The following is a 27,309-nucleotide window of genomic DNA, read 5'->3' on the forward strand; positions in this document are numbered from 1 at the left end:
GAACTCCTGGGCTCAAGCCATCCTCCCACCTTGGCCTCTCAAAGTGCTGAGATTACAGACATGAGCCACCATGCCTGGCCTTGTCATTTCTTTACAATAATCTATCCAGGTTACAAAAACTCTCATTGGAGAACCTAAGGAAGTACTATTTTTCAACACAAACAAAACAAAACTTTATTGTAAAGTACTAAAATGTAGACTCCCATTAGGATCTTGGTGACAGGTCAGTAAAGAGAAGCTCAGTTTCAGATCCACATGTAAAGAAGGACTTACGTACTTAAAATGATCTGTCTCATAATCTCTATAAGCAAAATCGTATTTCCCGGAGCCTTTCATTTTTATTTATTTATTTGCATTCTTTTGGTGTAAAAACTGGTGTCCATAGGAGAAAGGGCATTAAAACAGGAGAACTCATACACTGGAGGTAGCAGGTGTCTAAGATGACAATGTCATCAAGTTCTTGGCCCATTCTGCTTTTCTGAAATTAGCTCCTAGGAACTGAATGAACTAAAAGTCCACAAGTCTCAGGGTACATTGTCCTGGGTCTCCTCCCAGCCCCATAAGACAACAGCAGGAAGAAGTGTTGTGGGCAGAAGGACTACAACTCTCTTCATGCTCTAATGGACAGGAGTGAACGTTGGTTCCAGAGAGAGCCATTGATGGAAAGCTAGCCCTTCTCCTTTGCTCTCAGGCCGAGGTAGGTGGACTCCTGGAGCTGAATCCAGCCCAGCCAGTGGAAGGCATCATGAGGATGGCTGATGACTGGAAGTCAGAGAAGTCAGAGTGCTTGGTTGCAAGTGCCCTGGCTGCCATGTCAGGAGACCAGCATTCTAAACCTGTCACTGCTGCCAACAGGTTTCATAATCTCTTAGCCACAGCTTTCTAGTCTGTAAAACAAGAGGATTGGGATGTTTCTTAAGTATTAGTGTACATGTGAATCACTTGGGGGACATGTTAACATGCAGATTCTGATTCAGTGGATCTGGGGTGGTGCCCAGGACTCTACATTTCTAACTGGCTTCTAGGTGATGCTCATGCTGCTGGTCAAGTAGTGCTTGACAGCACTTCAAGTAGCAGGAGATGAGCATACAGTGTGGTCCCTTTTAATTCTAACAGTGGATCTTCCCCACTTGCTATGCCAAAAGCATCATTCAATTACAGGCTGGGGATATAAGCAGAGGGTCTGGGAAGCAGGCTAACATTCCCCCTCTTCAACACAGGAAACCTGTTCTTCCTGGTCACATGAGGCACCTTTTGAGAGTGAGAAAGGAGCCTCCATCTTGGCTTCATCTTTGCTTCTAGGTGTACCTACTCCTAGCTTAATATATAATCTTAACTGTTCTGTCGGGTGTGTTCGTTTTATTATGGTGACCTAGAGTATCGATAATCAGCATTCTCTGAGATATTTAGATGCTTCAAGTAAAAGATGAAGCAATACAGGCTGTTTGCCTGAATCATTCTTGATAAAGGCATAGATACTCAGCGCTGGAAGGGAACCTCAGAGATCTTTGAATCAGATACCATTCTCTGCGCACCACAGAGAATCATGAGATTAAAGGAACCTCCAAGGTTCTGCCACCAGTGCCTGGAAGACCTGGGATGATGCCCAGATGCTTCCACTCCCAGAAAGCACATGTATTCTGTTCGGATGTGCAGTGCCTGCATCTGTGTTTTAAGACTGAATAGTAGGCCCGGCGCGGTGGCTCACGCCTGTAATCCCAGCACTTTGGGAGGCCGAGGCGGGCGGATCACGAGGTCAGGAGATCAAGACCATCCTGGCGAACACGGTGAAACCCCATCTCTACTAAAAATACAAAAAAATTAGCCGGCGTGGTGGTGGGTGCCTGTAGTCCCAGTTTCTAGGGAGGCTGAGGCAGGAGAATGGCGTGAACCTGGGAGGCGGAGCTTGCAGTGAGCCGAGATCGCGCCACTGCACTCCAGCCTGGGCGACAGAGCGAGACTCCGTCTCAAAAAAAAAAGACTGAATAGCAAACTGTGTTAAACAGTTATGACAAATGTTGGCCATCTTCACACTGTCTTTATTTAGTTGATCTCTGAATAAATTTGTTCAATCCTTTAATGGTCATTATTTTTCTCAGTGTCAACCTGTGTCTGCTGCTGATTGGTCCAAGGATGTTCGAACTTGCAAAATTTTAAATGCACGGTCTTTGAATACCTGGTTGATTTTATGTAGTGACAGAACTGAATATGTTGCCGAGAGCTTTCTGAACTGCTTGAGAAGAGTTGCAGGTTCCATGGGATTTAATGTGGACTACCCCAAAATGTGAGAATACATTTAATTTTGTTCACCTATTTATTTAGTTTGGTAAGAAGGTAGGGAATAATGGCAGATGTATCAACAAAACTTCTTTATCCCAATACGGTTTCCTAATGTAAAGTGCCAAGAAAATAGTCATAAGTGGATAGATTTTGTAATGACTAAACTTTTATAAAGTTAAAATATATTTTATGTTGGTCTTTGTAAAATTTGTACACAGTTCTTTTTTTTTTTTTTTTTTTTTTTTTGAGACGGAGTCTTTGCTCTGTCGCCCAGGCTGGAGTGCAGTGGCGCCCACTCGGCTCACTACAAGCTCCACCTCCTGGGTTTACGCCATTCTCCTGCCTCAGCCTCCCGATTAGCTGGGACTACAGGCGCCCGCCACCTCGCCTGGCTGGTTTTTTGTACTTTTAGTAGAGACGGGGTTTCACCGTGTCAGCCAGGATGGTCTCGATCTCCTGACCTTGTGATCCGCCCGTCTCGGCCTCCCAAAGTGCTGGGATTACAGGCGTGAGCCACCGCGCCCGGCCTATACACAGTTCTTAAGCAGTAGTGTCATTACCTGAAAATCTTTCCAGTACCAGTTGGGATATAAATCTTTAATAAGTCCATATATTGTCTTCTCAACTGTTTTTCCTTCTTTCAGATCAGTTTTTCATATCGGTTATTTACTTAATAGCAAATGAATATTAAAAAATAAAAGTTGCATGTCCTGATTTTTACTTGACAGATTTTATGCTTTAAAATTTAATGTGAAAATAGATCTCAAATAAGCTTTTCTGATTCTGTTACTGTAGTATACTATTAGTCATTCAGAGAGTTTCCTGATAAGACTAGGGTCAACCATTTATTCTTAGAACATTTATTGAGTACTAATATGTGTAGATACTGTGCCAGTTGCTGAGGATGACAAAGATAAATAAACTGTTTTTCATTGAGTAAGAGTTACATATACAATCACACTGAAAATACTGTTTTGCTTTAGAAAAGCCATAAAGTTGGTCATGCCTCACTTTACTGGACCTGATATGCTTAGAAAAGAGGAACAGATACTTATTTTTCTTTGTTATAGTGGAGTTATTCTTTAAACACATAGTTACTAATTAATTACATCAGCAGCACAAGTATTAATCCCAAAGTCTTATTTAACACCATTGTTTAGATCTCCCCTCTTATCAAATCTGTTAATAAATAGCGTGGATAAATAAACACCCGCTCTACTTTCTCTAAACCCATGAGCTAATAAAGCAGGAAATGATTATGAAAGAAGCCACAGTCCGCAGACCCTGGGCTGATGTTGCAGGCTCTTTCTCACGTGAATTCTGGAACAAGCCCATTGCTGTGTTCTGTCCTTGGCCTGTTTTATTTGAAAGCTCATATTTTATTTCCAGCTTCTTTTTTCCATAAAGTATCCGTTTACCTGTTAGATTTATATGCATAGCTCTGTCTTCTAAAACATTCACCCGATGATTTTAGAAGGAATGGACTATAAGTGCAGCAGAGTCAGAGTGCAAGAGTTTGAATTGGACGAGTCAGGACCATCTAGTTGCTGAGACAGTTCTGCCAGCCAGTCACATAGGTCTGTTAAAATCTGCATTCATGGGGTTGACGGTCCTGCCACCTGCTGGGCGAGTTTTAAAAGGCCACTGGGCATTGCAACAGTTCACTTATATACACATAAAAGAGGCTGATTCTACATAAAGAAGCTAGTTTTACAAATTCCTGTGTGTGTGAGAATTAATTCTGGAGCTGCTGGCCCCTAACATAATGTAAGCACAGAACAGATAATTGTTAAGTAGCTGTGCACTGATTAATTGATTAAGGCTAGATGTTCCAGGCTCCAGACAAGCAACCACTAAGGAAAATAAATATATTTTTGTCTGAATCATGCAAATTAGCTGAATATCTTGGTCTCATTAATCTGATGTTTTCTGAAACATTCATTTTTAGATTGTTATAGTGATTCACTCTTACAGAAATCTTAATCCTGGTTGAGCTTGAACAGTGTTTCAGATATTTGATACTATGAGACTTGGGATTTCAAAAGTTCACTTTCAACCCCATTTTGAACTACAGAATTATTGATTGTAGGGATTCTGGACAATTGAGAAGATCTTATTTTCTACCAAACCATTTTTTACACTGTAAAAATTATTGCTAAATGTTTTTGTCATATTTTGTAGTGAAAGAAACAATTTTAGACTCAAAAGGTTTTTATTTTTCTCTAATAATTTTTTCCTAAAACTACTAGTCTGTTATGAAAATTTATTTGTATTATTTCTAATGCCATATGATTATGTGCTACTAAGAAGGAAATTACATAGCTTCAAAATTAATCTTTTTATGTAGCATAAAAGTACAAGAAAATCCAGCTGCATTTGTTAGAGCTGTACAGCAATATGTTGATCCTGATGTTCAGTTGGTAAGTATAGGATACTTTTTGAACTCCTTTAATCTGTAATTTTAGTTCTGCTTTATATCTACAGTCTGAACACACCCTCCCATGATATATTTGCAAACTGCCATGCATTTCCCCAAAGCACCCAAAAAAGTATTAATCTTAGTACTTTAATCATTTCCACATTTCTAAAATTAATTTTAAAATACAGTACTTCTTTTTACCCCTATAACAGCCACTTGGATGTCTGCATATTTTGCAACTCATTGAGATCATCTTTTCCTTAAGATTTAAGATAAACTGACTCCCACCTCATCCCATAAATGTTGGTATCCAGTGTTCCCAATATTTCAGGGGATTCTTGGAGGGTTAGATCTTTCCAAGTGACCTATGGCCCCAAATTCCTGCTTCCTCTGAATTCTTGCCACCTTCTATGCGTTTCACTGAGGACCACTTCCTCCTCTGCTGCATCACCTGGTGGGACATCCACAGTTGCCTCATTTCCCAAAGGGCATGTGTGTGTAACTGACTTTGCAGACTGTTTGGGGCCAAGGCTTGATTACATCACATCCCAATATTCCAGACAAATTAGAATTGGCATCCCTGTTCTTAAACATCTTTCAACGATTCCTATTTCCCAGGAATGTTTACTCTTCTACCAGACCTCAGCACCCCTGGGCTATTGCAGGGCTTTTCCTGTCCATTCTATCTACCCTTCTTACCTTGCTCACTCAGCCCAACTTCCAACGTTCTTGTTCTTATGTTGTGCAAACTAACTGAACTAACTAGCTTAGTGCTATCTCTTTGCTTTTCTTTTAGTGAGTTTCTCTTTTACTCTAAAGGATCTTACATGAAACAGAGAATTATCACCCTAAGAGCATTTATTTTTTACTTAAATCAAACTTACAGAAAAGTGACAAGAACGGTACAAACAACTCTCATATACCCTTCACCCAGAATCCTAAATTATTGACCTTTTACCATATTTGCTTTATTCTTTTCTATCTTTTTTGCTGAACCATTTGATCATAAGTTACAGGCATGATGCCCCAGTGCCCTTGACTATTTCAGTGCATATTTTCTATAAACAAGGTCTCTGTCTTACAGAAGCATATGACAATCATCAAAATTAAGAAACAGTTTTCTGCATTTGTCTCAATTGTCACCTCTGTAGGAAAAGGCTCTACTGTCCTGCACTTAGTTGTCCAGGCTTTATAGTCTCTCCTTCAATCATAACAGCTCTTTAATTTTCCTTGACTCTGATGACCTTCCAATTTTGAACAGTACAGACTAGTTATTTTGTATAACGTTCCTCAATTTGGGTTTGTCTGATGTCTCTTCATGATTAAATTCACGTCATGCACTTTTGGCAAGAGTAGCACAGCAATGATCCTATAATCTGAGTGCACCCTACCAGGTGGCATTCCACTGATTACGGTGATATCTGCCCGATTTCTCCACCGTAAAGTTAAGTTTTATCAGTCGCATGTGTGCAAATGTAGATACTTTGAGACTATATAAATAATCCTGTTTCTCATCACACTTTTACCCATTTGTCTTAGCGTCTATTATAATTCTTGCCTGAATCCATCATTATTATGATGGTTTAAAAAAACTGGAAGTTGAGAGTATGGATATAGGGGGAGGGAAAATAAGGATAGAGAAGTTTCAAGTTCCCTGGCTTCTTTTTTTTTTTTTTTTTTTTTGAGACAGAGTCTTACACTGCCACCCAGGCTGGAGTGCAGTGGCGCGATCTTGGCTCACTGCAACCTCCACTTCCTGGGTTCAAGCAATTCTTGTGCCTCAGAATATGTGGCACATTATTATGATAGTTAACAAATGATGGTCTTCCATTCCATCAGTCCTTCTGCAGTTATTAGGTGGCATAGGAAGAACTTTCTCTTCTCCCTATTTGTTTGTTTCTTTACATCTGCATAGACTCATAGATTCCTGTTTTGTTATAGTCCATTACTCGTACTATTTATTTTGTTGCTCATAATATTGTACCTGATTTTGCTTGTGGGATTCCCCTTCAAGCTGGCTTCTGTGTTTTTTTTTTTCATGCGTCTCCATCTTTCTTGGAACACTTTCTTAATTTCTGGCAAAATAAGATATTCCAGGCTCATCTAACAGTGTTGCTTCCCAGCCCTGGAATCAGATACCTTTCCCGGGAGTCCTGAGTCCCTTTTAGCAGATAATAGTATTTAGATACAAAGATTTGGAGCACTTGGTATGCTTAATTGCTACCGGGATGTTGCTATCCCCAGGCTTTCTCAATGGGCACGGCTAGGAAATGTATGTTGCATGGCTCCTGTTATTCCCCACATACCTGCTTACTTGTCCAGCCCCTGGTGTGCAACCAGTCTCACTCGGCTCCCATCTTCTCTCAGCCCATTGGGCCACTGCCTTGTTCTACCACTTTTCTTGCTTGGAGCCAAACTCATGAATTGGAAGGAAGGAAGGCCTCTAAGAGTCTTTTGCTGATAATTTAAAAATATTTTTCTTCACTTTATATAATTAAATGTAAATAATTTTAGCTTTTGACATTGTGACTTTAAATAATTCTATAGGTGGAAAAATTACTTTGTTTTCTTCTGCTAATCATGACAGTGTATATCTTTTCTACAATTTGGGGGCTTTTGACAGTGGGGAATAAAAGATGGGAAGGAGGCGGAGGTAGGCCCTTCAGTGTGGAAAGCATCTGATAAGAAGTAGGAGTAGGCTGGGGGCAGTGGCTCACACCTGTAATCCCAGCACTTTGGGAGGCCGAGGCGAGTGGATCACAAGGTCAGGCATTTGAGACCAGACTGGCCAACAGAGTGAAACCCTGTCTCTACTAAAAATACAAAAAATTAGCTGGGCGTGGTGGCAGGCATCTGTAATCCCAGCTACTTGGGAGGCTGAGGCACAAGAATCACTTGAACCCAGGAAGCGGAGGTTGCAGTGAGCCAAGATCGCGCCACTGCACTCCAGCCTGGGTGACGGTGTGAGACTCTGTCCCCCCCCCAAAAAAAAAAAAGCCAGGGGACTTGAAACTTCTCTATCCTTATTTTCCCTCCCCCTATATCCATACTCTCAATTTCCAGTTTTTTTTTTTTAGTGTATTTTTGGTTATCTTCTGCCTAATGGGAAAAGCACCATAGTTTAAGCTAAATTCTTGATTTTGCTTATCTTTTTCGATGGAGTCAGGGAGGGACCAATGGGAATGAGAACTTGAAAACCACAGGAAAGGACCACTGCGAAGTTAGGGGTGAGGGAATAGAGATAGCTGGAGAAGGAGCTCTGTGAGAAGGGAATTTGAGGGAATTGACAGAATCAAATCAGGAGAGAAACGAGGAGATGGGTACGAGTGGGATGGGGCTTTGCAGAGTGAATGGCTAATGAGAAGGCATTTCAAATGGCATTAATTCACCAGTGGTTTAATGGCCATTTAAGAGAACTGTAGGCATGTTAGTATTGCTTCTTGGGAACTTAGGGGCAAAAGATGTTTGGAGAATAATTCATGAATTCATTTCTTTAAAAAGCGACTTCTTAGCAGAAGTAAATCAATTTCCAAAATCTTTTGCTGTTTTTGCTTTTAGGTAATGTGCATTCTGCCTTCTAATCAGAAGACCTATTATGATTCCATTAAAAAATATTTGAGCTCAGACTGCCCAGTCCCAAGCCAATGTGTGCTTGCTCGGACTTTGAATAAACAGGGCATGATGATGAGTATCGCCACCAAGATCGCCATGCAGATGACTTGCAAGCTCGGAGGCGAACTGTGGGCTGTGGAAATACCTGTAAGGACCCTGTCACGTTTTTTCCATTAGTAATTAATAAATTAATTTAAAAGATTAAAGTAGGAGATGTTATCACATGATCCCAGAATTATTTGGTTTGCTTGTTTCTTAAGCCCCTGCCCTGGGTTCTGGCATTCCACAAGCCATTGTGAATCTCCAAAAGACGCTCCATGCTTCTCAGGGAGCTTCAGTAAAGCTGCTAACTCAGCATAGGGACCTCTTGGCTGCTATTTTAAAATCTGTGTTCCATTGGTTCCACATTTACCTGCTTTCAGCAGGGTGCTAACTCTGAGAATAGCCTTGTACCCTGGATGGGGCCTCCCCAGAGCTTGAGGAGCTGGCATAGCCTATGATCTGAACCTCCAAACTGCGGAAGGTACTAAGAAAATCCTCTTCTCTTCCCTAAACTGTAGCCACCACAGGAGTAAGTGAGGAGAATGAGAAGCGGGGGAGTGTTGCCCATTTCCTTACATGTCCATAACCAGGATGAACACAGTTACCCTCAGCCTCCCTCTCTCCCACTCCCCACAAAGGTGCATAGCCAAGTGAGGATTCCTTAGAGATCTGAAGAATGAAGAATGGGATTCCTCTTCAGATTCCTCCAGACCAGAGGCAAGCGATAAATGCACTGACCACACTCCCAGAATCGCTTTAGCCACTGGTGCCCATTCCCCACCCCCACAAAGGATGATGGCTATCTTGGACGAAGTGTGTCTCTTAAGATAAGTGTGCACCATATTCTTCCTGCCATCTTTAAGTCTCTCTCATTTCTGGTTTAATAATCTGGCTCACGGATCTCAATCTCCCTTACACATAGCTTAACTTTAAGAATTGAGGAACTGGAGTCTGTTTTTAAAAAATTTCCTATTAAACTATTGGTAGGGGAGATGACACCTCATCCTATTAAATCATGATAAATTTAATTTTATAGTTGAAGTCCCTGATGGTGGTCGGTATTGATGTCTGTAAAGATGCACTCAGCAAGGACGTGATGGTGGTTGGATGCGTGGCCAGTGTTAACCCCGGAATCACCAGGTACTGCTAAAACTACCTGAACACACTCTTCATTTAGTTAGACTATGAATTGTGGTTTCACTAAAGAATGTAACAGCAAGGAATATTTTGTATTATTCACTCATTTTAAATACCAACACTTATGTTCATAAATTACACTTACATATAAAAATGTGATTGATAATATTGGGGTACTAGGTAGCCTCATTAAAAAACATTTTATATATTCTTTAGGGTGAGCTATTGCTCATCTTCCCCAAATGACAGATGTGTACAAATTCTTGTGCACTTATTTATTTTCTGAGTGTCTGCACCATACTGGGAACTGTACTAGGTACTTTACATATGTCATGTCGAGCAGTTGAGCTTTGAAATCAGATTGCCTGGATTTGTACCCTGGTCAGCCACTTACTTATTCTGTGACTGAGGTCTAGTTATTTAACTTTGCTGTGCCTCACTATGGTAATCTGTGAAATAGAAATAATAATGATACCTATTTCAGAAGGCATTTATGGGAATTATCTAAGATAAGGTGCATTGAACATCTCCACCCATGGTGAATACTCAATACATACTTCTTGTTATGATTATTAATATTCACAGACATTTGATGTGGCTGTTGTTCACACAGCTTTTAAACACAGGCAAAATCAGGGATAATGCCTTAAACATTGGCTAACAGTACTCATTAAATTATGGTTCTTAGAATTGTTTCAACCTTTGTAATTGAACAATGTGTTTTGAGGCTATAGTCCCCCTTGCAAAATGTTTTCTTCCTGGCTTAAGCTATTTTATTTACTCCATTAAATTCATGGTCAGGTATGTATTTTGGATTGTGGGAAACAGAAAAAGGAACACCATAATACCACCATACTTGCATGCCTACAACCTCATTCCAGGTTGTATGAGATGCTTCTTATATATGCCACATCATTAATCAAGTTGATAAAGGACTTTCATTTTTTTCTTTGTATATCTAAAATTTATTTTGATATAGGGAGTGAGGTAGGAATCCGCGTTAGTTTTTTTCCTCAAATGGCCACAATTTATCAGGAAATTTATTATAATTTTTATCAGCTTTTTTGATAATTGATGCATAAGTTGTATATATTTTGAATGTACAGTGTGATGTTTTGATATATGTATACATTGTGAAATAATTACCATGGTCAAGGTAATTAACATACCCATTACCTCACATAGTTACCATTTGTGTGTGTGTGTGTGGTGAGACTACTTAAGATCTACTATCTTAGCAAATTTCAACTATACAATAGTACATGATAATTAACTATACTCAACATGCTATACATTAAGTGTCCAAAACATATTCACCTTATAACTGAAAGTTTGTACCCTTTGAACAACATCAAATATTCCCACCCTCTGCTCCTGATAACTATCTTCTACTCCCTATTTCTATGAGTTTGACATTTTTAGATTCCATATATAAGTGATCATACAGTATTTTTCTTTTTGTGTCTGGCTTATTTTACTTAATATAATGTTCTCTAGGTTCATTCATGTTGTTGCAAATGGCAGGATTTTCTTCTTCTTTAAGGCTGAATAATATTCTATTGTGTGTGCATATGCATGTGTGTATGTGTGTGTGTATCTCACAATTTCTTTATCCAATCATCCATCAGTGGTCACAGGCTGATTCTGTATCTTGGCTATTGAACATGGAAATGTAGATATCTGACATACTGATTTATTTTCCTTTGGATATATAGCCAGAGTGGGATTTCTACTTGAAATTTTTTGAAGAACTTCTTTACTGGTTTCCATATTGGCTATGCTAATTTACATTCCCACCAACAATGTATAAAGGTTACCATTTTTCCACATTCTCTCAAATACCTATCTTCTGACTTTTCAGTCATAGCCATCCTAAAGGTGTGAGGTGGTATCTCATTGTGGTTTTGATTTGCATTTCCTTGATGATTAGTGATGTTGAGCACCTTTTCACATATCTGTTGGCCATTTATATGTCATCTTTGGAAAAATGTTTATTTAATTGGATTATTATTTTTTCTATTGAATTGTATAGGTTCTTCATATATTTTGGATATTATCCCCTTATCAGATATATGATTTGCAAATATTTTCTCCCGTTATGTAGGTTGCATTTCATTTTGTTAATTGTTTCCTTTGCTATGCAGAAACTTTTATTATTTTCTCATATTTTTGGTGTCATATTCAGAAAATCATTGCCAAGATCAATGTCATAGAGCTTTAGGTTTTCTTCTAGAAGTTTTGCAGTGTCAGATCTTTTGTTTAAGTATTTAATCCATTTAAAGTTAATATTTATGTATGGTATAAGGGTTCAATTTCATTTTTGTTACATGTGGATATCTAGTTATTTCAACACCATTTATTGAAGAGACTTTCTTTATCCCATTGTGTATTCTTGGTGTTTTTGTCAAAGATTAGTTGACTGTATATATGTGGATTTATTTCTGGGCTTTTTATCCTGTTCCATTTGCCTATGTGTCTGTTTTTATGGCAGTACCAGGCTGTTTTGATTATTATGACTTTGTAATATAATTTGAAATCAGGAAGTGTGATGCATCTAGCTATTGATTTGCATATGTTGAACCATTCATTCTTACATCTCCCAGGTATAAATCCCATTTTCTCATGATTTGTGAACCTTTTAATGTACTGTTGAATTTGGTTTTCAGTATTTTGTTGAGGATTTTTACATTTATGTTCATCAGGGCTTTCCTTTTTCTTCCTGTAGGCATTTATTGCCATAAACTTCCATCTTAAACTACTTTTGCTGCATCCCATAAGTTTTAGTATGCTGTTTCTATATTTGGATTTTGCAGTTTTCCTATTATTGATTCTAGTGTCATACTATGATGGTCAGACAATAGTAAGCTTGATTGACATAGTTTGTCCTCTCCAAAAAGTGTGATCCCCAGTGTTGAAGGTAGGGCCTGATGGGAGGTGTTTTGGTCATGGGGGTAGATTGCCCTCCTCATGGTAATGAGTGAGTTCTTGTTCTGTTAGTTCATGCAACAGCTGATGGTTTAAAAGAGGCTGGCATGTCTCTTGATCTCTCTCTTTTGCTCCCTCTTTCACCATGTGACACTCTGGCTCCCCTTTGCCTTTCATGATGATTATAAGCTTCCTGAGGCCCTTGCCAGAGGCAGATGCTGGCACTATGCTTTATGTACAGCTTGTAGGACCATGCACCAAATAAACCTCTTTTTTTTATATAAATTGCCCAGTCTCAAGTGTTTCTTTATAGCAATACAAAACTAACAGATTGATACAATTTCTGTTTTCTTAAAGTTAATACTGGCTATGATTTGTCTTGGAGAATATTCTATGTGTGCTTGAGCAGAATATGTATTCTGCTGCTGTTGGTTGAAACATTTTATATGATTATTTCCATTAGATTCATTTGGTTTAAAGTACAATTCACGTCCAATGTTTCCTTATTAATTTTCTGCCAGGATGACCTATCTATTTTTAAAAGTGGAGTATTGAAGTTTCCTACTATTACTGTATTGCTGTTTCTCTCTTCAGATGTTAATATTTGATTTATGTATTTAGATGCTCAACTATTAGGTGCATACATACTTAAAATTGATGTATTCTCATAATGAATTGATTCCTTTATCATTATCCAATGACTTTGATTTTTGTGAGTTTTTTTTTTTTTTTTTTGACAAAAGTCTATTTTGCCTAAGTTTAGCTACCCCTGCTTTCTACTGGTTTCTATTTGCATGGAATATTTTTTCCATTCTTTTACTTTCAATCTATGTGTGTCCTTACAGCTGAAGTGAATCTCTTTGTAGGTGGCATTTAGTTAGGTCTTCTTTTTTATCCATTTAGTCACACTGTGTCATTTGATTGGAGAATTTAATCCATTTACACTTAAAATATTGATAAGTAATGACTCACGATCGTGATTTTGTTCATTGTTTTTTGGATTTTTTTGTAGATTATTTGTTTCTTTATTCCTCTCTCACTGTCTCCCTTTGTGACTTGATGATTTTCTGCAATAATATGCTTTATTCCTTTCTCTTTTCTTTTTGTTTTGAATATCTACTGTGGGTTTTTGCTTCATAATTACCATGAGGCTTACATAAAACATCTTACAGTTTTATGCCACCACACATAGCTGTTTTACTGTTGTTGCATATATTTAGAGAGGTATAATAATGCTGGAACATACCTAACATGAAGTCATGATCTTCATTTCCAAGTGCTTTAACTAATGGTGGTAGTAAGAGAACTTGTTTCTGAAATCTACACAATAATGTTAAGATTTCTAATCCAAAAGGATCACCTATAGAAATGAAAGTTTATGCTTCAGAAATCTTCGAATATTTTGACAGTAGAAGCTCTATTGCTAAATTAGTACATTAATTTATAATAATAATAGTGGCCTCTATTTATTACTCTTTACTATATGCAAAGCACTGTGCTAAGTATTTTACATATATTATCTGATTTAATTTTTACCACAACCCTATGAGGTAGTAACTAATGTACTTATCTTATAAATCTCCTTGGTATGTATGAGGAAACTGAGATTTAGGTTCACATAGCAAAGTTACACAGCTGGTGAATATACTGACTAGGATTTGAAGCTAGATATGGCTGATGCCAACTCTATGCTTTAGCTTATCTTCTCAATACATTTCTCAATAAATTCTTTTTGGGGAAAGGGACTTTTTGATATAATTGTGAACACATAACACATGCAAAATTGTGAACACTGATTTTTACTCATAATGTCTACTTCTTAGTTTAATATTAATGAATTTTTATGGTAGAAAATTTGAAGTTGAAATTTACTTTTTTTTTTTTTTAACTCTAGGTGGTTTTCCCGCTGTATCCTTCAGAGAACAATGACTGATGTTGCAGATTGCTTGAAAGTTTTCATGACTGGTACTAAAAATATAGCAATGTGGGTGGGCTCCAAGGACTGTTCCTTCAAACCTCAAATCCACATGCTTATAGAAGACCACATAGGTCAAAGCAAACTCTCCACACTTGTCTGTGTCAACTGTCACCCAGTTGAAGATCTCTGAAGCTGCATGCTGATTTAGGCCAACAATCAGACTCTGTAGCATTTACATTTACATTTGTCTATGTGTGATAACATGAAGCCAGGAGGAAGGAAAATTTGTGGCTGCTGGTTTCCCTGACAAGCAAAAGAAACCAACCCTGGAGGAACTCGAGTTATGACACAACAATGTTAAGTCTAGACCTAGGAGGGAAGCCTGTAGGGCTAGGATAGGGGTGCTAACAGATAAAGTGGCTAAGCAGGAGAAGAAGGGAAAGACAGCAGATGAGGAAAGGTGTCCTATCCATAGCAGGATGCAATGCACAGACAAATCTAGGGTTTCTGTTTCTTTACCAGTCCTGGCCTAGGTCTGGCTTTGCTATTTCCTGGCAGTGTGACTTGTGCAAACCCTTCCCTCTCCTGATCTGCATTTTCCCATCTGTAAATTTGGGGGTATTGTAAATATTTTTTCTTAAAAAGTGAATTTGCTTATGCATGTTGGTAATGGACTTACATATATGGTTATCTTCTATCAAACTAAAATGAATTTCCTAAACAATAAACTCTTAAAATAACTATGCGATATATACATGAAAATAATTATTGCATTCTATTATATTCCCCTCACATCAAAACCTGGTAATATTTTTTAGCAGGTAATTTCTTTTAGCAGTTATTAAAGGTTTCTGTTGGGTAGCAATTACTCTGTGGTCTCTGTTCTTTAGGAAATTCATAGTTACAGTGAGCAGAAATGTTTTCAGAGTTCATTTCCTCAGTGAGAATTGGAATCAATTGGGTCAGTCAGTGTGAAGATATGTTTTCAGAGGAACAGCAAAACCATTTCCTTAGATTTTCATATTTATTCTCATTAGGAAAGAAAATGACATAAAATTATCTAGTTTATATCTAATGAGAGGATTTAAAGACTTGAAGACACTAATGTTAATTTGATTTTAGGCATTTGTTTATTGCATTAATTAAATTTTAATTTATTGCTTAAATATTAAAATTTTATTGAAGAGATAGGCTAAGTTGAAGAATATATCATGCCATAGAAACCATTATGATTCCTTGAATAGCAGAGACAGAGGAATGCTCCCTAAAGTTATCCATTGTTATATTATTGCAAATATAACCCAAATTATGTATTGCCCTATTTTACAGTGGTCCGAAATAGCAAACCCATTTAAACACTGCAGTATATGGGAATTTTATTTTTTGTTGGCATTAGAAACGTAATTCTTTTCTTACTGACACCAAATTCTGCAGGAGCACTCAACAAATGGTACAAGTACAATCATGATTTGCCAGCACGGATAATTGTGTACCGTGCTGGTGTAGGGGATGGTCAGCTGAAAACACTTGTTGAATACGAAGTCCCTCAGCTGCTGAGCAGTGTGGCAGAATCCAGCTCAAATACCAGGTATTCACTTATTGTTCTTTCCTCCATACTCCCAATTATAGCATATTCAGCTGTAGCTATTACACACAAGATATTCAAGCATAAGCTTTGTTTTTTATGCAATTAAGTTTTGCTGTGTTTCTGTATTATGTCAGTAGAGCTCTATCATTTCCTTCAGATTGGAGGGTAGTTGGGATGATCTAACATCAATAGCTTGGGTGATGTAAGCTTTGGGGGCCCTGGGAGGGGGAACCTAGACAAAGAAAGGTATCCTCAGAGCAGCTGACACAGATTCAGCATGAAGCCTGCAGGCCTGCTGGCAGTGAAAATGCTTCATACATATTAATATCACATGGAAGAAAACAAGCTGTGCTTTCAAATTCAAGGCCCTAATACACACAGAACCAAAGCCTCTGAATTGCAGGCACTGATGTGCACTTAAGGTCTGTGGAAGGTTCTCAAAGGAGTTTGAGTGCCATGAAGGCTGAGCTGCAGATGGAAATCAGACCATCCTGAACACCAGGCATCTTGCTCCACTGTTACATTTCTAGATTCTGTGTCTCAGTACAAAATTTTCTGCACTGATTATGTGAAATGGCAAGTGCAAGAAAATGTTGGAAAATAGGAGAGGACAATAATCTTAAGTCAGCTTCTTAAAATATTTGAAAAGCATCTTATTCCAAGCAGGACACATAGTTCTATCTGTAGGGTTACATCATCATCATCACCATCAACCAAACAGTCACAGCCACAAGTCACAAAGGAGCTCAGTCAGTTATTGTTAGAGTGGAGGGGAAGCCTGAAAGCTTCGGGGCAGTATCACCGGTAGCTTTATCCCAACTGTTAGGGTCAAAATACCTCGCTGTCCACTGATCTCAGGTGCATGTGTTTATTAAGAATCACAGGTATGCAACTGAGGGATGCAGGAGTAAATTTAGCAGCTGACAGTGCTAAGGAGTTACTTTTCTTGCACTGTAACATCAACTTTTGATAGTGTCAGTATTGAAAACATTTGTAATAAATTTTTAAAATAATTGTAATGCTTAAAATGAAACTCCACAGTGATCCTTACATCCCAGAGGATGTAAGGATGCCTTTTGTAATGGCAAATATTAGGATTTCACCTTGGCCTTACCAAATACATTAACACTTCACCATTCAGCATTTGGCCAGAACCTATATTTGGTCCATCCATCCATCCACCCAGGCATGAGTTTTGTGTAATACAGAAGGGATGACTAGAGGAATAGGAATAACTTGTGGTTCTTCCTTTGCCACTTGGAAATAAAATTGAGAGGAAGAGTGAAGAGGAAAATAGGTTGAGTCACTAATGACACACACACACACACACACACACACACACACATATCTTGTCTCCATGGATAATTCTGGAAAATCTTTAGCAAAAGTGCCAGTTGAAGTTCAGCATTCCTTCCTGTCCCCTTTGAGTGGTATAAACTAGGCAAATGACTTGGGATAGCATCCTTTTGCAACAAATATGGACAATCCCTAATTTAAAAAATTGTATGTATCTCTAGGGAAGGAGGGATTGTGGGTAATTTTTATTTTCTTTGTTTTGCAGTGTTTTTCAAATGGAATTTTTATTTATTTCATTTTTTAAATTACACAAAAATAGAAAGCTGTATAGATTGGATTGAGTTCTTTTCATATTTTGCCTCTCTAATTTTTAGCTCAAGACTGTCGGTGATTGTGGTCAGGAAGAAGTGCATGCCACGATTCTTTACCGAAATGAACCGCACTGTACAGAATCCCCCACTTGGCACTGTCGTGGATTCAGAAGCAACACGTAACGAATGGCAAGTGCCACTGGAAAATCAATTTTTAACAAAACATTCATTATGTCCAGTTTATGTTTGACCTTATTCTGTTTGCCTTCTTTCCCACATTCACTTCATTCTCCCCCTCAGGTATGACTTTTACCTGATCAGCCAGGTGGCCTGTCGGGGAACTGTTAGTCCTACCTACTATAATGTCATCTATGATGATAATGGCTTGAAGCCCGACCATATGCAGAGACTTACATTCAAACTGTGCCACCTGTACTACAACTGGCCGGTGAGTGAAAGCTGTTTACTTAATGTAAATATGATACTCAATAGTCCCACCTAGGAATTGTCATACACTTCATCTTTGTATCCCTAGATATAGCACAATACCTGATATTTCCCAAAGAAGGAATGAATGAATGAATGAATTACTTCCTGAGTTCACAGTGGGAGGAAACCAGTCTATCATAGAAACAAAACAATAACTATTGTAATACATTAATAGTTATAGTTTCTAGAGGACTTTGTTATATACATTATCTTATGCAAACCTGGGAGGAAATCAGGGTATTGTTATTCACATGTTACAGATGAAGAAGTTGAAGCCAACTGAGATGTGCCTGGTGAGGAAGTGTTAACAGGCATGGGTCTGCCCTTTGTTCCTGTGCATTAGGCCAAGAGCTGTTCCCAAAGGCCAAGGCCAGGGTCTGCATGGAGCTCCTCCAAGGAGTTCCAAACATGAGATCATAGGACAAAGACTAGTCTGAAGTGTGATGGCTCCCTACTCCCAGCACCATGAAGCCAGGGTGACTTTTCACTCCATCCTTCCCAGTGAGCTTAAGTTCCCAGTAAGTTAGGTTACCTTTTGTTGGTTGAGGTTAGCTATTGTTTACCCAGAAACCCATTCTGTTATTTGTGTAACCAGTAGACAAAATCAGAAAAAAATCACCTTGAAGAACAAGGTAATCTCTTAATTATTATCAATACTTTTTTCTCCTCAGGGCATAGTCAGTGTCCCAGCACCATGTCAGTATGCTCACAAGCTGACCTTTCTGGTGGCACAAAGCATTCATAAAGAACCCAGTCTGGAATTAGCCAATCATCTGTTCTACCTGTAATGGCATGAACCACTGGCATCAGTAGATGAAGAATCCAAGAAGAAATTGGTATACTTTGTGCAAATCTGCCGTAAGCTCAAGGCTGTGACTGGGGAAAAAGATTGAGCTTAGTTTTCATGTCTGGGAAAAGCAGCAAAACAACTTAATCTGAAACAGTTTTTTAAAATGTGTGTTATTTTGTTTTAAAGAGTTATATGCTTGGGGTAAATTTTCATTGTCGTATATGGAATTTAAATATACCATCATCTATAAAGAATTCCACAGAGTTAAATATCTTAAACACTTAAATAAGTGTTTGCATGATATTTTAATGATAGATAAACAGAGTCTAATTCCCACCCCAAATTTTCCTGAGGTTTTGTTAATGTTGTAGAGCATTTTGTAGAGTGGTTTAAATAGTTAGCAGAAAATAAAGTTCAGAACATCATGTGTTTGTTGTTATTTGAATTTTATATTGATATTACATGTGAACCTCAAATTTAAGTATTTTCAGCAAAACTTCTTACCCACTAGAACACATCACCATTAATCTTTGGGTTCTATTTCAGAAACTGAGCTGATCACTTGCTCTCTTGATGGGACTTTATTTCACTTAATAGCGGCTTCTCCCAGTGATGACCTTGCTTCTTCTTTACTGATAAAACAGAAGCTATCAGAAGATAACTTTTGCAAGCCTCTCATTATCTCTGCCTTCACCTAACGGCATCCGTACCCACAGACTCTGCCTGCCCTTCCCTTTATTATGAGTGCAGCATGTCTGTGTTCCTATAAGGTTCTCCACCTCTGTACTAAATCTCATTCCCTCTTACCTATGAAGTATGCTACTCTAGCCGTTCTCCCTTCTCCTTTCTGCATCTTCAGTTTCCCCTCTCACTACTGGATCATTCTCATTGGCATTACAAATATGCTGTTATTTCTTTCATCTTAAAAGGACATTTTCTTTAGCTTCCACCCCATCGCTTTGCACTTCTTTACAGGAAAAACATCGCAAAAGAAGAGTCTGAGCTCGATGTATCCAATTCTGTACTCCAATCAGAATTTCACCACAACCACTACAGCAAAATTGCCTTAGTCAACACTGCCAATAACCTCCACTTTGCTAAATCCAATGGTCACCTCTTGGTCCTTGTCTTGCTTGACCCTGACAATCATTTCCTCCCTCTGAGACACTCTTTATTTGGCCTGTAGAATAACACTCTCCTGGTTTCTCTCCTACTGCATTGATCACTCATGCTGTCTCCTTTTGTAGCTTTTCCTCATCTTCTCACCCTTTTCATGTTGGAATGCTCCCAGCAATAAGAATACAGCTACATGCAAAGGGTATTTTGATAAGGGATGATCAGAGTTCAAATTCTGCTTACCACGGGAAGGTCTGTGGAAGTCTGTAACAAAGGGTGGCGGGAGAGTGGCAAGTGCTCTCTGGGGACAAGGAAAGCAGGCCACAGGAGGGATGTCAGTATGCAGGTTATATCACATTGCCCTGAAAGTATTCTTTTCCTATTTGAGAGTTTCATCCAGACACGGTAGAAATGCACCCAACAATGGTCTATTCCAGTAACAGGATAACCATTTTGTGAGGCATGAGGGTGGAGGGGACTTAATAAGTTCCAGGGCCAGTGCCATGTCCTGCATATATACATTTAATCTCCACAAGAACTGTATAAATTAGGTTATAATTACCATTTCAGATGGTAAAGCTGGGGATTAAAGATACCACATGACTCACTGAAGTTTTTGAGATTATTAAATTGTAGGAGCTAGAATTTGTCCTCAGGTTTGTTTGCAAAACCTGTGAGATGAACCAAAAGAGTCTATGCCCTTGCTAAAAGATTAAGATTTTAAAAATTTCTCCTAGAGCGCTAATGTGAGGGAGTGCCTTATGTGATTTAAAGATGGCATTATATAGCAAGTCTTTGGAGACAAGGCACTGAACCAATTCAGGGTGGTGGCTTTTGTTTTTGTGTTTTATCTTGTTGTTTTCTTCTTTCAAAGTAGAATGGTGATATAAATCCCTACTACCTAACCAGCCAGCTTGTATAAATCCACATGAAGCATTTTGATTAGGCAATACAAACTTCTGCAGAGCGTGTGCCCACCCTTTAAAGTACTGCCCCAGGAAATGACTTCTTACCCTTTTAACCCACCAGAGGGCACACAGGGACTGCCGTGTGAATAGAGTCCTTCACCATGGCAGTGTCATTGGCTTCAACAAACAATTTCAGGTAAACTCCTAGAGGGCAACATGGGACTAAGAAATCTTCCTGTGAGCTCTGGTTCCAGCACGTTTGGTTGTCAGATGTGATAACTTCATTTTCTGGGACTCAGTTATCCAATCTATAATATGAGAAGGGCTTGGACAAGACCAGTGGTGCCTAATCTTGGGAAGATTAGAAGTTCCCATGTTAAAAATGCTTTAGAACAAAAAAATAGAGATGCCTGGGTCTCCCTCTCCAAATAGTGATTTAATTGGTCTGGGATGGGGCCTGATCATCCGAATATTTTAAAAGTTCTCCAAATGGTTCTAATGTTCAGCCAGGACTGAGGAATACTGGTTTAGATAATGTGTGAGATCTATTTCAGCTTCACATTATGTGATTGCCACCTCTCACATGCATTAATTAGTTTGCCTTAGGCTACCAAGGACAAAGAGGAAAGGGAGCCTGTGCCAGGCTTTAGACCAGCACTGGATTCAAATCCTAGAACCACCACTTATAGTTGTGTGAGCTTGGGCAAGTTACTTAACCTCTCTGAGCCTCTTGTATCTACTTGTAAAAATGTCTAACAATGTGTGCAGTGTAGAGTTATTGTAAGGATTAGAAATGTCAAATCTAAAGTATCTGGCCTTAATAAAGGGTATCATATTATTAGACGTGAGGAGAGGAAATGAATCAAAAGGCACAATTTAGTTAACAAATAGTCATATGTGCCTATTATGTGCCAGGCACTGTACTAGATTCTGAATTCTATAATTCTACTTAAGGGAAAGCTTAATATTGTCCCTAGAAATAAACAATCTACCACCTGCTATTTTATAGAAAAGATTTTGTAGTTTTTCTTTTATTTTGAGGGCAGAGGGAGAGACTCTGGAAGAAAGTATACTTTAAATACATTTCTGTGGCCACCGTGGAGTGGCTCATCAGATTATCCTTTAAAAGAACCTTCTGCAAGGAGCATAGTTGGCTGACAGCCTCTAAATGCTACAGCTTCAGGATCCACCACAGTGGTGATATTGAGACCATGCCCTCCCCAGGCTGCTTCTAGCCCATTACTGAGCACAGGAGAGGTAACAGATCTGGGTTGTTTCTGCCCAACATGGGACTCCACTATTAAACAGTTTCGGGTAGGTAATATACTGTGTTTAGCTCTGTGTCCCCACCCAAAGCTTATGTTGAATTGTAATCCCCACGTGTTAGAGGAGTGGCCCGGTGAGAGGTGATTAAACCATGAGGGTGGAATGCCCCCTTGCTGTTTTCATGATAGTGAGTGAGTTCTTATGATATCTGGTTGTTTGAAAATATGTAGCAATTCCCCCTTCTCTCTCTCTGTCTCCTGCTGCCATGTGAAGATGTGCTTGCCCCCTTTTTGGCCTTCTGCTATGATTGTAAGTTTTTTGAGGCCTCCCCAGCCATGTGGAACTGTGAGTCAATTACATTTCTTTTCTTTTTCTTGATAAATTACCCAGTCTCAGGTAGTTCTTTATAGCAGTGTAAGAATGGACTAATACAGTAGGGGAATCCACTTTGTCTTGACCAAGGTTTTCTAAGAACTGCACTAAAGTTCTGAGCTTTTTCTACTGATCCTCTTTCCTTCCCACTCTCCTTTCATGTATTTCAGATTAGCACTGAGGTCTTAAGGCCCTCCCTAGTCACTCCTACTTCCTCTCACCACAGGTGTTTCTCCCAGTAACTCTTCTGAATGCTTCCTATCCATGAGCGTGGAATGTTCTTCCATTTGTTTGTCCTCTTTTTATTTCATTGAGCAGTGGTTTGTAGTTCTCCTTGAAGAGGCCCTTCACATCCCTTGTAAGTTGGATTCCTAGGTATTTTATTCTCTTTGAAGCAACTGTGAATGGGAGTTCACTCATGATTTGGTTCTCTGTTTATCTGTTATTGCTGTATAGGAATGCTTGTGATTTTTGCATATTGATTTTGTATCCTGAGACTTTGCTGAAGTTGCTTATCAGCTTAAGGAGATTTTGGGCTGAGACGATGGGGCTTTCTAAATATACAATCATGTCATCTGCAAACAGGGACAATTTGACTTCCTCTTTTCCTAATTGAATACCCTTTATTTCTTTCTCCTGCCTGATTGCCTGGCCAGAACTTCCAACACTATGTTGAATAGGAGTGGTAACAGAGGGTATCCCTGTCTTGTGCCAGTTTTCAAAGGGAATGCTTCCAGTTTTTGCCCATTCAGTATGATATTAACTATGGGTTTGTCATAAATAGCTCTTATTATTTTGAGATATATCCTGTCAATACCTAGTTTATTGAGAGTTTTTAGCATGAAGGGCTGTTGAATTTTGTCAAAGGCCTTTTCTGCATCTATTGAGATAATCATGTGGTTTTTATCTTTGGTTCTGTTTGTATGATGGATTACGTTTATTGATTTGCGTATGTAGAACCAGCCTTGCATCCCAGGGATGAAGCCGACTTGATTGTGGTAGATACGCTTTTTGATGTGCTATTGGATTCGGTTTGCCAGTATTTTATTGATGATTTTTGCATCAATGTTCATCAGAGATATTGGTCTAAAATTCTCTTTTTTGTTGTGTCTCTGTCAGGCTTTGGTATCAGGATGATGCTGGCCTCATAAAACGAGTTAGGGAGGATTCCCTCTTTTTCTATTGATTGAAATAGTTTCAGAAGGAACGGTACAAGCTCCTCTTTGTACCTCTGGTAGAATTCAGCTGTGAATCTATCTGGTCCTGGACTGTTTTTGGTTGGTAGACTATTAATTATTGCCTCTACTGCAGAGCCTGTTATTGGTCTATTCAGGGATTCAACTTCTTCCTGGTTTAGTTTTGGGAGTGTGTATGTCAGGAATTTATCCATTTCTTCTAGATTTTCTAGTTTATTTGCGTAGTGGTGTTTATAGTATTCTCTGATGGTGGTTTGTATGTCTATGGGATTGGTGGTGATATCACCTTTATCATTCTTTATTATGTCTATTTGATTCTTCTCTCTTTTCTTCTTTATTAGTCTTTCTAGGGGTCTATCAATTTTGTTGATCTTTCCAAAAAACCAGCTCCTGGATTCATTGATTTTTTGAACGGTTTTTTGTGTCTCTATCTCCTTCAGTTCTGATCTGATTTTAGTTATTTCTTGCCTTCTGCTGACTTTTGAATGTGTTTGCTCTTGCTTCTCTAGTTCTTTTAATTGTGATGTTAGGTTGTTGATTTTAGATCTTTCCTGCCTTCTCTTGTGGGCATTTAGTGCTATAAATTTCTACAGACTGCTTTAAATATGTCCCAGAGATTCTGATATGTTGTGTTTTTGTTCTCATTGATTTTAAAGAATATCTTTATTTCTGCCTTCATTTTGTTATGTACCCAGTAGTCATTTAGGAGCGAGTTGCTCAGTTTTCATGTAGTTGAGAGGTTTTGAGTTTCTTAATCCTGAGTTCTAATTTGATTGCACTGTGGTCTAAGAGACAGTTTGTTATAATTTCTGCTCTTTGCATTTGCTGAGGAGTGCTTTACTTCCAACCATGTGGTCAATTTTGCAATAAGTGCAATGTGGTGCTGAGAAGAATGTATATTCTGTTGATTTGAGGTGGAGAGTTCTGTAGATGTCTATTAGGTCCACTTTGTGTAGAGCTGAGTTCAAGTCCTGGATATCCTTGTTAACTTTCTGTCTCGTTGACAGAATGGGGTGTTAAAATCTCCCATTATTATTGTGTGGGAGTCTAAGTCTCTTTGTAGGTCTCTAAGGACTTGCTTTTTGAATCTGGGTGCTCCTGTATTGGATGCATATATATTTAGGATAGTTAGCTCTTCTTGTTGAATTGATCCCTTTACCATTATGTAATGGCCTTCTTTTTCTCTTTTGATCTTTGTTGGTTTAAAGTCTGTTTTATCAGAGACTAGGATTGCAACCCTTGCTTTTTTTTTTTTTTTTTTCCATTTGCTTGGTACATCTTCCTCCATCCCTTTATTTTGAGCCTATGTGTGTCTCTGCACGTGAGATGGGTCTCCTGAATACAGCACACAGATGGGTCTTGACTCTTTATCCGATTTGCCAGTCTGTGTCTTTTAATTGGAGCATTTAGCCCATTTACATTTGAGGTTAATATTGTTATGTGTGAATTTGATCCTGTCATTATGATGTTAGCAGGTTATTTTGCTCATTTGTTGATGCAGTTTCTTCCTAGCATCAATGGTCTTAACAATTTGGCATGTTTTTGCAGTGGCTGGTACTGGTTGTTCCTTTCCATGTTTAGTGCTTCCTTCAGGAGTTCTTGAAAGGCAGGCCTGGTGTTGACAAAATCTCTCAGCATTTGCTTGTCTGTAAAGGATTTTATTTCTCCTTCACTTATGAAGCTTAGTTTGGCTGGATATGAAATTCTGAGTTGAAAATTCTCTTCTTTTAGAGTGTCGAATATTGGCCCCCACTCTCTTCTGGCTTGTAGAGTTTCTGCCAAGAGATCCACTGTTAGTCTGATGGGCTTCCCTTTGTGGGTAACCTGACCATTCTCTCTGGCTGCCCTTAACATTTTTTCCTTCATTTCAACTTTGGTGAATCTGACAATTATGTGTCTTCTCCAGGAGTATCTTTGTGGCATTCTCTGTATTTCCTGAATTTGAATGTTGGCCTGCCTTGCTAGGTTCAAGAAGTTCTCCTGGATAATATCCTGAAGAGTGTTTTCCAACTTGGTTCCATTCTCCCCATCACTTTCAGGTACACCAATAGACGTAGATTTGGTCTTTTCACATAGTCTCATATTTCTTGGAGGCTTTGCTCGTTTCTTTTTACTCTTGTTTCTCTAAGCTTCTCTTCTCGCTTCATTTCATTCATTTGATCTTCAATCACTGATACCCTTTCTTCCACTTGATTGAATTGGTTACTGAAGCTTGTGCATGCATCACATAGTTCTCATGCCATGGTTTTCAGCTCCATCAAGTCATTTAAGGTCTTATCTATGCTGTTTATTCTAGTTGGCCATAATCTAATCTTTTTTCAAGGTTTTTAGCTTCTTTGTGATGGGTTCAAACATCCTCCTTTAACTCAGAGAAGTTTGTTATTACCGATTGTCTGAAGCCTACTTCTGTCAACTCATCAAAGTCATTCTCCATCCAGGTTTGTTCCATTGCTGGCGAGGAGCTGTGTTCCTTTGGAGGAGGAAAGGTACTCTGATTTTTAGAATTTTCAGTTTTTCTGCTCTGGTTTCTCCCCATCTTTGTCATTTTATCTACCTTTGGTATTTGATAATGGTGACGTACACATGGGGTTTTTGTGTGGATGTCCTTTCTGTTTGTTACTTTTCCTTGTAATAGTCAGGACCCTCAGCTGCAGGTCTGTTGGAGTTTGCTGGAGGTCCACTCCAGACCCTGTTTGCCTGGGTATCACCAGCAGAGGCTATGGAACAGTGAATACTGCAGAATGGCAAATGTTGCTGCCTGATCCTTCCTCTGGAAGCTTCATCTCAGAGGGGCACCTGGGTGTATGACGTGTCAGTCGGCCCCTACTAGGAGGAATCTCCCAGTTAGGCTACTCAGGGGTCAGGTACCCACGTGAGGAGGCAGTCTGTCCATTCTCAGATCTCAAACTCCGTGCTGGGAGAACCACTACTCTCTTCAAAGCTGTCAGACAGGGACGTTTAAGTCTGCAGAAGTTTCTGCTGCCTTTTGTTCAGCTATGCCCTGTCCCCAGAGGTGGAGTCTACAGAGGCAGGCAGGCTTCCTTGAGCTGTGGTGGGCTCCACCCAGTAAGAGCTTCCCAGCCACTTTTTTTACCTAATCAAGCCCCAGCAATGGTGGACACCCCTTCCCCAGCCTCACTGCCACCTTGCAGTTGGATCTCGGACTACTGTGTTAGCAGTGAGCAAGGCTCTTTGGGTGTGGGGCCCTCCGAGCCAGGCGTGGGATATAATCTCCTGGTGTGCCATTTGCTAAGACCACTGGGAAAGTGCAGTATTAGGGTGGGAGTGTCCCGATTTTCCAGGTAACGTCTGTCACAGCTTTCCTTGGCTAGGAAAGGGAATTCCCCAACCCCTTGCACTTCTCAGGTGAGGCAATGCCCCACCCTGCTTCAGCTCACACTCTGTGGGCTGCACCCACTGTCCAACAAGTCCCAGTGAGATGAACACGGTACCTCAGTCAGAAATGCAGAAATCACCCGCCTCCTGCATCGCTCACGCTTGGAGCTGTAGACTGGAGCTGTTCCTATTTGGCTATCTTGGAACCACCCTCGGGATTTTCTTTTCTATTGCATTGTCAAGTTGCAAATTTTTCAAACGTTTATTCTCTGTCTCCCTTTCAAAACTGAATGCCTTTAGCAGCACCC

General features: G+C 39.2%; 1 protein-coding gene across 1 annotated transcript in view; it reads left to right on the forward strand.

Moving 5' to 3' along the window:
- PIWIL4 (piwi like RNA-mediated gene silencing 4) overlaps positions 1–19,232 on the forward strand; it is a 48,770-nt gene extending 29,538 nt beyond the window's left edge. The window contains exons 12-20 of the mRNA XM_025355924.1: positions 2,100–2,284; positions 4,628–4,700; positions 8,258–8,458; positions 9,390–9,493; positions 14,310–14,380; positions 15,768–15,921; positions 17,592–17,717; positions 17,829–17,976; positions 18,689–19,232. Coding sequence (XP_025211709.1) covers positions 2,100–2,284; positions 4,628–4,700; positions 8,258–8,458; positions 9,390–9,493; positions 14,310–14,380; positions 15,768–15,921; positions 17,592–17,717; positions 17,829–17,976; positions 18,689–18,805 — 1,179 coding nt within the window. The 3' untranslated portion in view covers positions 18,806–19,232. The remainder of the gene's footprint in view (positions 1–2,099; positions 2,285–4,627; positions 4,701–8,257; positions 8,459–9,389; positions 9,494–14,309; positions 14,381–15,767; positions 15,922–17,591; positions 17,718–17,828; positions 17,977–18,688) is intronic.
- Positions 19,233–27,309: the final 8,077 nt, after the last annotated feature.

This window comes from Theropithecus gelada, chromosome 14, assembly GCF_003255815.1.
Source record: "Theropithecus gelada isolate Dixy chromosome 14, Tgel_1.0, whole genome shotgun sequence".
NCBI classification, from domain to species: Eukaryota; Metazoa; Chordata; class Mammalia; order Primates; family Cercopithecidae; genus Theropithecus; species Theropithecus gelada.